The sequence below is a fragment of the Aotus nancymaae genome, unplaced genomic scaffold, assembly GCF_030222135.1.
Source record: "Aotus nancymaae isolate 86718 unplaced genomic scaffold, 86718_ANA_hifiasm-v0.15.2.pri h1tg000029l, whole genome shotgun sequence".
Lineage (NCBI taxonomy): Eukaryota > Metazoa > Chordata > Mammalia > Primates > Aotidae > Aotus > Aotus nancymaae.
This window is the reverse complement of record NW_026988442.1, coordinates 81,458,534-81,470,706: the sequence shown is the minus strand read 5'-3', so window position 1 is coordinate 81,470,706 and position 12,173 is coordinate 81,458,534. Positions and strand designations below refer to the sequence as shown.

At 38.3% G+C, this 12,173-nt stretch overlaps 1 protein-coding gene across 3 annotated transcripts in view; it reads right to left on the bottom strand.

The window, feature by feature from the left end:
• Positions 1-12,173, bottom strand: part of DPP10 (dipeptidyl peptidase like 10) — a 1,408,189-nt gene that overhangs the window by 88,832 nt on the left and 1,307,184 nt on the right. For all 3 annotated transcript variants that reach the window (XM_064382830.1, XM_064382829.1, XM_064382831.1), the window contains exon 9: positions 352-506. In XM_064382830.1, coding sequence (XP_064238900.1) covers positions 352-506 — 155 coding nt within the window. The remainder of the gene's footprint in view (positions 1-351; positions 507-12,173) is intronic.

Here is a 12,173-nt window from a genome sequence, read left to right as displayed (position 1 = left end):
TCCCTTGTAACACCTATTATGGGATAGGCTTTGCAGAAACCATTGTCCTGGCCTCAGTACATCCCCAATCACTTCTCTCCCTCTTTCAACTGTAAGGTGTGAAAAGATAAAAGTGAGCATCAAAAGGAAAGAAATGCAGCAAAAGTGAAAGTTCACACACTTTCAAATTATCTCTACCTCTTTCCACCCAAACATTGCATATAGACTATTGGCAGCTCAAAAATGATGAGTCTGACAAGTAAGAAAAACTGTTTTCCTCCAAAGACAACTTGCTCAAGAACCAAGAATACCATCCGTCAAGCCACTAGTGCAGAGAGAGAAGCAACAAAATAGTACTTCCATGTTACTTACCTTAGGATATGGATACTGCTTTCCTTTGGGATACAATGCTCCAGTAAACCGAGGGATAACCATGCTGGGTACCAAGGAGTCATTTATCATCAGGAAGGCAAGTCTTTCTCCATCTGGTGACCACCAGTGGGCGATGTGAGAATGCAGGAGTTCCTCTAGAATAAATGAGTGTTATTTGAGACCAACTGTAGAGATGTGGGCTCAGTGACCCACAAACATCTGTCCTTGAAATCTCCATTGTACATCTATGTTTTCTAGACTGTGTATTGGATTTTATTAACTTCCCTGAGGATCCCCCAATTCTAAGTTACCCTTTTAATTCCAGGAAGAGCAGCTGTAGAGGAAGGAAACAATGAAGCAATGAAGTCAGGATTTCATGGATTTTCAGCAATGTGGACAGAACAGATGAAAGCACTACTGGAGTATCAGAATGAGAACAGTGAGTGAAGGGTGAGATGTAGCCTTAAACCATATCCATGTCACGATTCATTCATATTTGCATGCAATCATATTTGCACTCTATCTTCATCAAACAAGTTGAGGGCCCACTAAATTCATCAAACTATTTTAAGCTCTAAGGAAACGGAAAAAGAAATATACTAGATATCTTTCATGTAATTCAAGATCCACTATCTACTTTTTGATTCCTGCTTTCTGGTCTAGAAAGCTAACTTATATGAACGACATCAAAAGGGCCCCCATATCCTCTGGCTTCCCTTTGGCAGGAGATTAGAAAGAAGAGAATAAAGTCATGTTATTTACTCTCTTGGCTCTATCCTACAATGTTACCTCAGGCTGGCTGTGAACTTTAAATGATGTCACTACTCCTGTCTACACAAATTTCTCCTTCTGTGTCTGGTAATGGCTCATCTTCATGGTCATAGGAGTTGTAACAACTTGGCTACTAGCTTCGTTTACATCACTTTCCTTTGTAGTTTTCTTACCCCTTCACCTTAGCAAATGTTCTCTTTGTAAATAAAAAGATAATAAAATGTTCTCTTTGTAAATAAATTATCTTCAAAGTATCTTGTTGAATGTGCCAACACTTGGGACTCTTACAGATAGAGAAGTTAATACTAGCAGCAGACTCAGAAGAGACCCTGAAAATTAGATTTTGAGACTATGTTTGTCATCTCTCTACCTATATGTGTAAGTGGAACTTATCACCTTCTCAGGTGGGAATTAAAGCATAGAGAGTCCATAGCAAGAGATGGAATTATGAGTAATCAATCATCACTGGTGGTGACATGGAATAAAATACAGCTAGAGGGAAAAGGCATTGGGAGAACAAGTGCTTGTGGCACTTACTAGCTACAACAATGGTGATTGTAAAGATTAGGTAACATAGTTCTCACGGTTCTTCTGATACCCCAGAGATATTACACAGGAAAAAGGAGAACTTGTAACCCTGATTGAGAAATTAGGAATGCCCACGCAGAACAAAAGGTCATGATGATATCTTTGGAAGAGTCCCTCTCCTGTAGTTTCAGGGAAACTATGGCCACAGTCTAAGAGAACATAGGAATTGTTGCAGGACTGCAATATATATTAGAGGTTCAATTCCATATTTTCTTTTAATGTAAGACAAAGATATTCATAAAGATGGACTGGGACCCCAACACGCAGGATAAGAGTGTTTGGACAAAAGTATACAGTATAGTTACGATTTCTAAACCAATCTAATAAATAAGACATGTTACGGTTGAATGCTGCTGTATGTGGTTAAGTTTATGGCTGAAGATACTGCACATCAAAATTATGACAAGTCTTCTTGCTGACAGTGGCAACCTCTAACCAAGGGAACTAGACCTCCTCTGCATAGAGGAAGAGAATGGAAGATAAATTTCTTTTTGTAAAACTTGTAAAGTATGCAACATGGGGGATGTTTCTAGAAATCTAGTAGTTTGGGATGCACTGGGATATCTCTTCCAAAGTGAGAGAAAAATTGTTGGGATTGTACTTATGCAAAAGTAAAGAGGAATTGAATTCTTTGGAATTTGAAAACAATATAAGGCGCATTGACATATGTTCTCTGTTCTGTATCTCAGGCAAGCTGTAAAGCTGCTATTTCTGAGTGGAAGTGGTGTACCAGGGGGCCCTGCAACTGATCTAGGCCATATTGCAACCTTCTCTACATCCTGAACCTTGTGACTTCAGCAGATCCAATGGCAATGCCAGTGTCCATGGCAAACAGAGAGGCTGTGTGGAGCCTTTGGCACTCTCTATATGACAATCATCGGGCAGGCATCACAAGATTAAAAAAGACCATTGTCACTTGTATTAAAAAATATTATCTATTTCATAAGTAGTTCTTTCCAGGGCTCCAGCAGAAACATTTAGCTTCACCATGGGATACCCACTGAGCATGCATCCCAAACTGCCCATCATGAACTGATTGTTATCTGATCCACTGACCACAGAACTGAACACATACACAGCACCATTCCACTATAAAATAAAAGAGAAATTGAGCCAGAAAACAAATGTGACTGCCCATTGTATTGCCTTCTCTGCTTCATCCCCTCTTCTCATCTCACATCTATGTCACAAGGCATGTTTTCTAACACAAGTTGGCAAGAGAGAAATAGATGCAGGCCTGGTTTATGGCAGGTCTGTATGATGTACAACGAGCTGGAATTGGGTAGGCTCCATACTACAATCTGACTCAGGAGTGGCACTGAAAGACAGTAATAAACAGAAATCTTCCCAGTTGGTAAGATTTGGAATAGAATATTTAGTTGTCCACATTTCATGGCAAAAGACTTAGTTTGAGGCATGGAACCATCCTGACTCGTGAACAGTAACTAATAAGTGTCCACCTGATCAGGGATATGGCAAAAGTAAAGTTAGAAAACCAGTAACAAGGAGGTTTAGGAAAAAACAAGTGAATCAACTTACTAGAAAGGGGAAAAATGCGAAAATGTGAAGATATTATTGTCCCACTTAACATCCACTGGAGCACATCCATAACAGAGGAGGCTGTCAGTCATCAGGTGGACGAGATGACTGCCAAGTACATGTCCGTCAGCCTCTGGTTCCCATCATTACCTGCCAATGGTAGTGGCCATCACTGAACCTTTGACATAGCATCACCTTTCAGGAGAACAGCTGATGGCCTGTGAATTTTTTGCCACGAAATATTTCCTTTTTTGAGATAATGTAATGTGGAAGGCATGTGAATTATATGAAAACCTTTCCATCAAGACAGCGTAGCATTTTGTCATCACAGAGATACAGACATATTCTGGGTGTGGATTTGCTTTCGCTGCCTACTGTTCTGTTCAACACTGTTCTTTATATAGGCATTTATCCATTACCATAATAATCTATATTACATTATCTCAAGAAAGGAAATACTTTTGGCAAAAAGGGTCATGGGTTCAGTGGTGGAATTTACTAATTTCATGTCCTCCCCTAGCTATATGTACCTGGATTGACAGAAGAATAAAATAGTCTGCTCTACCTCAGTTTTGGCACTATTTGTTTAGCAATAATCTTAAAGCCAGGATGTCATTCTTTAACATGAAGTATGTCCCACCTGCATAGCCATGAGGTACAATCTAGGCACTAAGGGGTAGAAGTAGTAGTGTTATCTTTTATTATCACACCAATAACCCACAGGACACAATTTGCTTCTCATTCTCAGAATACTGAAGTTGGTGAATTTAGAAGTCAATTGCCTAAAGGAGGAGTGTATCCACTAGGAATAGAATCATAATTCTATTCCTCTGAATTGGAAACTGAAAACTTCTTCCCACCATTGTGGGCTCATTATGCGCCCCCGCCGCCACACACACACAAAGACAAAACACAGTTTCTAAGCTGGGTCTGATGATTGACTTCATCTTCCAGAAATAAAAATGTGTTTGCTATGCAAAGGAGGGCAAGGAGAAATACATTTGGAACTCAGGAGAGTCACAAATACATTTTTGCCCAATAGTACTGGTTCATGGAAAACGAAAATTGTAACATAATTAAGAAAAGGATGGGGCCAGGTGCAGTGGCTCATGCCTGTAATACCAGCACTTTAAAAGGCTGAGGTGGGTGGATCACCTGAAGTCAGGAGTTTGAGACTAGTCTGGCCAACATAGCAAGACTCCATATCTAAACAAACAAACGAACAAATAAAAAAAAACATTAAAATTTGCCGGGCATGGTGGGCACCTGTAATCCCAGCTACTCAGGAGGCTGAGGCAGGAGAATCGCTTGAACCCAGGAGCCAGAAATTGCAGTTGGCCGAGATTGCGCCACTGTACTTCAGCCTGAGTGACACAAGGAGACTTTGTCAAAAAAAAAAAAAAAAAGAAAAGAAAAGAAAACAAGAAAAGAATGGAAAGGAATAAGATTTAGCAGGAATGAAGTTTTGGCCTAACCCGCCTGTTAAATAACCTCTCTAGCATGCTGACCGAAAGTAAAACATTTGAAGAAGGCAACTGTAATTACCAACTAAGACCACGTAATAAGCTTATTTTTTTTTGATTAATGGAGACATTTTTCCACAACCTTCTAGGAAAATGCAAGTGGTGGCTATATTTAGAAATTTCCGATACATAACAGGACTAATACCATCCTGCAATGAAACAATAGCAGATGAGATTTTGTGTGCTTCTTTTCCTGGGAAACAAACTTTTAATTTGAATTATAAGAATATTCTTATGTTCTCTGACTTTTTCTTGAGTATGACAACTAGGAAACCCTGGCAAATCAAATGAAGGGAGGAAGTTGAATACATGGAATGTATTTTCTTACCTCCCATGCATTGAAATTATCTGAGTTTGGCTTTGTCCAACCAAAAGCCACTGCTTTTATTTCTGTAAAAAATTTACAGCATTCTCTTCTACTTTGAGGTGACAGCTGTGTCCCTTTACCCTTTGGGTGTTAATGGCTAAACCATTACCAGCCATGGTTTGTAGCATTTACCTTATTCACAAGTGGCCCCTTCGTAGATTAAACCTCCTTGAATTACTCCCTTTTGAACATGCCACCTTTCTTCAGTTGTGATATTGACACTGATTTATACAACTCAACTTATAATTTGGTTAAGGAAACATGAGTTATACACATGACATATTGAGGAAAAAATATACATATACATGTATGTGTGTATCTATGCATGCTAAGGGCCAATTGTGTGTAAACTCTATGTTCTTTTTTTTTTTTTTTTTCAAAAAAAAAAGAGTCTCACTGTGTTGCCCAGGCTGGTGTGCAGTGGCATGGTATCAGTTCAAACAATTTTCCTGCCTCAGGCTCTTGAGTACCTCGCACTACAGGTGTGTGCCACCATGCCCAGCTAATTTTTGTATTTTTATTAGAGATGGGGTTTCACTACATTGGCCAGGCTGGTCTCAAACTCCTGACCTCAGGTGATCCGCCCACGTAGGCCTCCCAAAGTGCTGGGATTACAGGCATGCACCACAGTGCCTGGCCCCCGTAAACTCTAAGTTCTATGAGATTTGAAGGTACACAGATATCCCATTGGCTAAAGTCAATAATCTAGATTTAGTACTTCCCAAGAGTAAGCCTGACATAAATTTGAACACACTGTTCAAGAGAAAAGAGGTATAGCCTACTCTCATTTATTTTAGTGTGACATATGATTAATATTCTTCCCCATAAATGTACCAAATAATACATATAGAGAGCTTTGCGACTTTCTTCAGACGGAAAAATAAAGCTACGTTGAATGGGAATGAAGTAAATAAAAGAATGTTTAATATGCATTGGCTTAACAGTCATCCTGAATAAGACACAAGCTTCTTTAATTGCAACTAATTTACTCATGGATTGAAACTTCCTATGTTAATTATATTATATTATTTACAAAGAATTTATTTTTACAAATGGCATTTCGTTCCAATTCAGTGTAGGTTTGACTCCTCATCGTTTTTATTACTCTGATTTAGAAAATCTCACTGCAGAGCAGATGGAGTTTTCAGCACATGTGGTTTTATATCACAGACACTTAAAAACATAGCCACAACACAAAGCACTTCCACAATACTGAGATACAACCACTGTGTTTAGATTAATGTGCTATTCTAAAAAGCTAGCTGATTTTTTCTATTTTTAGTTTATCAGTTTAGACCAGTAGGATTTCCTGAGGATGCTACTTGTTGCTCTGCAGGCCTGTGGTTGATTTTTTTTTTTTTAATTTTCTGCATTTCACTGTCAAATTCCTTGTAAGAACAGTCTGTATTCACAACCTTCTTACTCCCCATTTACGTGTCCGTCCACTGCGGTCTTGGATTTGGCTCCACCTATTAACTGATTTTACTCCTGTCCAGGTCATCACTGATCTACGAGCAAATCCAACAAAAACTGTGGAACCCTTCCCTTGTTTGACCTCTGGAGACTCAGCACTATTGATAACCCTGCCTTCCTGTGACTCCAATACCGCAGCCCCACAGATGGCACTCAGCCAAGTGCTCAATAAGTATTTGCTGAATCAATGATGAAATGAATGCAACTTGCCAACTTCATGTGGCCAAAAGAAGGCAAATATTAATGTGAAAATAGGCATTTTGCCCTGTTTTATTTCAACAAAAAAAGTGTAACAATCAGAAGCTGCTGATAAGAATATTGCTTATCTTGTGAGTTTTTTCTCACTTTTTCATTCTTGTCATTCTTGAAGACCAATGCAAGGACCATGTCGCCTATGAAGCACCTGACATTCCTCCATCCCATCAGACTTAGTTCTACTTACAATTCTAATTAGTATGTGAAATAAATCCTATTAATGTTCATATTTACTATGCTTCAAATGGTTCCTAATATAATAATTGTTTATGGTTTATCACTACATTAAGTTGGAAATACCCAAGACATGGAAAGCTGTATTTCTCATTGTATTGCTCTTAGATAATGCCTGACAGATATATTTGCTCCATAGCTGTTGAATTGAATTCTAAGGAATAATCCCTTAAATACACAAGGTTCTGAAATATATTTATAAATCATTTAAGCATGTTAGTTCCATTATTCTATAGGCTTAAATAATTGAAAGTGAGTAAATTTTTCCTATTTAATAGTTTAAATGCTGTATGGAAATTTTCAAAACTGTGAAGTTGGTAACTGTAAACTTTCTTTTCAGTAAAATTGTAAAAGTTTTTAAAGTAAAACTTTGATCTGAACATATTATTTAATTATGTTGCTATGTTAAATACAGCAATTTATGTGAATAACATTAGATGTATCTTGTGTAAATTTAAAATAATCTTGTTATTGTAAACATTGTGTCACAATAAACATGTGTCTTTATAATAGAATGTGTCTTTATAATAGAATGATTTATAATCCTTTGGGTTTATACTCAGTAATGGGATTGCTGGGTCAAATGGTACTTCTATTTCTAGAACCTTGAGGAATCGCCACAGTGTCTTCCACAACGGTTGAACTAATTTATACTCCCACCAACAGTATAAAAGTGTTCCTATTTTTTCACATCCTCTCCAGCATCTGTGGTTTCCTGATTTTTTAATGATCGCCATTCTACCTGGCATGAAATGGTATCTCAATGTGGTTTTGATTTGCATTTTGATGAGCATTTTTTCATGTTTGTTGGCTGCACATACTGCACATGTACCCCAGAATTAACATATAATTAAAAGAAATCTTCTGTTTTAAGCATTTTCTTATTTTTCTGACTTCACTGTTTAAAATGCATTGTATTTGATATTATTTTACTTTCTTTAGGAACTAAATAATATTGGATATAGAGACAAAGATTCTTAAAACTGACACTTCTAAGGACTCTATTTAGTGACTAGTTGGGAGCAGTAGCTACTCTTACAGATTAGCCTGGTCTTAAAAGATTAAGACATGCCCTGAAAGCCTACTGTGAAAACATTTTATTGTCCTTTATGTGACTCTTTCTCTCAATCTTTTTTTCCTATGACATTTACAAAAGGTAAATTTCAATTTTAAAAAAGTGGATGCTCCCTTCCCTGTGTCCATGCGTTCTCATTGTCCAACAACCACCTATGAGTGACACCATGTGGTGTTTGATTTTCTCTTCTTGTGTCAGTTTGCTGAGAATGATGGTTTCCAGATGTTGTCTCTATGAAGGATAACAATGAGTACACATGGACACAGGGAGGGGAGCATCACACACTGGGGTCTGTTGGGGGGTAAGTGAGGGAGAGCAGGGGGTTGCGGAGGTCGGTGAGGGATAACATGGGGAGAAATGCCAGACGTAGGTGACAGGGGGATGCTAACAATTTAGCAAACCACATTGCCATGTGTGTACCTATGTAACAATCCTACATGATCTGCACATGTACCCCAGAACCTAAAAGTACAATAAAAAAATTAAAATTAAAAAAGTGGAAATGTTACTTTCTCTGTCTCCCACACATGCTAATTTAGATTGTAACTGACTCCTGTAAAGTAATAAAAAGGAAATCTCCACACCAGAGTAACACACACATGGAGTTGAAATTACATGCATTCCCTAAGCAATCTCACTGTGTTTCAGTGAGTTCATTAAAGGTGAAAAAAAGGTCTGGAGTCTGGGAGCTCCTGGCACATTCCACAAGCACAGTGATAGTGGGAGGGAAAGGTGCACGTTGGACTCTTGAAGCAGAGGTTGGGAATAGCAGGCAAAATAGTGAGGGAAAATCAGTAACATTTGAATAGCTTACATCCCCCCGCCAAACTTTAACACTGATGTCATGGGTAGGGTTCCTTCTGGAAATGCAGTGAGAATTGGAGTAAGTCCACGGACAGTAGGATAAGTCTTTGGATGAGAAAACAGATCACTGAAACCTAACAGTTTAGGTCCCAAAATATGTGCTATGTCTTAGGGAACAGTGAAGGACATCCCCCTATAACAAGTAGAGTAGTCTAGTGACTAAGCCCTGGCTTTAGGAACCAAAACACACATTCAAATGTTGGTTCTCCACTCATTAGCTTTGAGGACATGTCTAAATCACTGATTCTCTCTAAGTCTTAGTTTCTAGTTTTTTTTCTTTTGAGATAGGGTCTCACTTTTGTTGCTCAGGCCAGAGTGCAGTAGCATGTTCCTGGCTCACTGAAGCCTTGACTTCTCGGTTTAGGTGATCTTCCCACCTCAGCTTCCAGAGTAGCTGGGACCACAGGCATGCACTACCCCACCACCCACCCAGTAATTCTTTTGTATTTTTAGTAGAGATGGGATTTTGCCATATTGCCCAGGCTGGTCTTCAACTCCTGGGCTTAAGTGATCCACCTGCCTTGGCCCCTCAAAGTGCTAGGATTACAAGAATGAGTCACAGCACCAGTATGTCTCGGTTTCTTAGTAAGTGATTAGATACACAAACATTGTGATGAGTAAATCAGACACACGTACAGCATTCCCTAGTTATCTGCAACACAGGAACCCAAAAGATGGCAAAAACTATACTTTTTCCTTTCCCCTTTGGAATGTGTCAGACCTACAGCATCACCACAAAAGGTTTTATTACCTGTTTGTTCTGCTCCCCACAACCCCTAAAAACAGTTTACCCTCAGACCCAATACATAGATTTTTATTCTTTAGTTAGAAAATTATCTTATTTGTCAGAAAATGGTCTCTAATTTTTCTCCTTAAAAATGTAATAGCCATAAACCTGTATGACGCCTTTTCATTAGGAGAGAGGCCCAAGCCATCTTAATCCAGGATGCAGCAGCACAATACATGATATACATTGAGCATACCCTCAGTTGACTGAAAGTTCATCTACGTTACAGACCACCTTTTATAACCAAGGTAGCATGTCAGCACGTGGCGCAATGCCCACATTGCCGCTCAACTAGCCTTCTCTTCCCTGAAACCCACTGTTCCTTGTTAATGCTTGCTGACTATGTCTGCCACCACTACTTACTGGTGACCCAAACCAGAAGCTACAGAATCAACCTTGACTTCTAATCACTCACTGTATCTGCTTAGCCACTAAGACCTATATATTTTATTGCCTCATCAATTTTAGCATCTTTCCTCCTTTTTACTGCTTTAACACTAGTTCCATTGCTTATTATCTCTTGATAGAAAACAGAAGAAGCCTTACACCTACTCACTGTTTCTTTCCACTATTAGATCCCAGTTTCCCACTGTGGCCAAAACAATCTATTCATATTGAAGATCAAATCTTGTCACTCACTTATTTGAAAAGTTCTATTAGTTTCCCTATTGATTGGTACCAACATAAATGAAGTCCCAGATCATTGACAGAGGTCACTATCTCTTGGTTCTTGCTACCTTTCTTTATCTCAAATTTTATGGCCCAGTAATATCAAGGAGACTTTGGTTCCCTAGGGACACACTTCTGGGTTTTTGCAAATTGTTAATCTGCTTAGATTTTTCCTTCCTAATTTCTTCTCACGTGTAACCCTTGTTAACTTCTCTCATTCATTCATTCTCTCTCTCTCTCTCTCTCTCTCTCTCTCATTTTAAGAGGTAAGAATCTCACTCTGTTGCCTAAGCTGGAGAGCAGTGGCCTGGATTATAGCTCCTTGCACCCTTCAACTCCTGAGCTCAAGCAATCCTCTCTTCAGCTGGGACCACAGGTGCCTGCCACCACAAATGGCCATTTTTTTTTAAATTTTATAATAGAGTTAAGAACCTTGCTATGTTGCCTAGGCTGATCTGGAACTCCTGGCTTTGAATAATCCTCCCACGTTGGCCTCCCAAAGCACTGAGATTACAGGCTTGAGACACTGTGGTTGGCCAGGGTTTCTCCTTTAGAAAAATGCTTGCAAACCCCTAGAATGGTATCATTCCTTTGTTCTTCTATAGAATTTTGTGTTGACTAAGATTCAGCTACTTACCACACTACATTAATATGGTTTCTTCACCTGTCACAATGTCACACACTACCAACAATATTTTGAAAGAAAAGGGCACATCTTAGTCTCTGCAGTTCTCTAAGTAAAGCTTGGATTAGCTCCTGCTACCTACATTGCCAGAGCTAACCATATTTTAAATGTGTTCTCCACCTGTTTATTCAATTCTGGGGCCATCCCAGTGCCCTCCAGCCATTTATTTCTTTGAAATAGAAAAGCCAGAATTACATTCTGTCACTTTCAACCAAAGAACCCTACTTACCTGTGTGTTTCTTTTTCTAACATATACTTTCACAGCATACTTATTGTTGATATTTTCATAGAAGCTCTCACTGCTCTTTACAATAAACTGTAGCCTCTAAAAATCTTTTATTTGATGCTGGCATGTACACAGAAATCTATTATAGATATAAATATACATATACACATATACATATAAATCTCAAGAGTTACAACATCTCTTCCTTAATAAAATAGCACTACCTAACAAAATATTTCATGTAAAAGTATGGTTCATCAGAGCAGTACTTTTTGCTTCTTCTTTTATCTTAGCACACAGACACCTATCTGGAATACAGTATGCCTTCAATGATATTATTTGAGTGAGAGAATGAACGAATAAATACTTGTTCTAAGTGATTCATTTTTCTTACAGAATTAAAAATGCCAAATCTGAGGTAGAGAGATTGCATTTGTAAATATTGCCCCAAAAGTAAAATTCATATTTGAATGATTCATAGCTTTATAATTTGTAATAAAGTAGACTAACTTACTTTAAATCTTGACATATTTTTCCAAAATCAGCTGAAGTATCTGAAACGTAGGTAATAAACTCAAACTCTGAGTCTTCCCCAGGCAATCTGTATCTAGAACTCAGCTGATAACTGGTATGTGATAAAAACTGGAGAAATTTTCATCACCTGATTTATTTTTATATTCTCAGCTATTACTAAAAATTGATTCAATAGATACTGAAAACAACTCTTTATGTGGGTTTTATTTTGCTCCCTCTGCAATAGCTTATA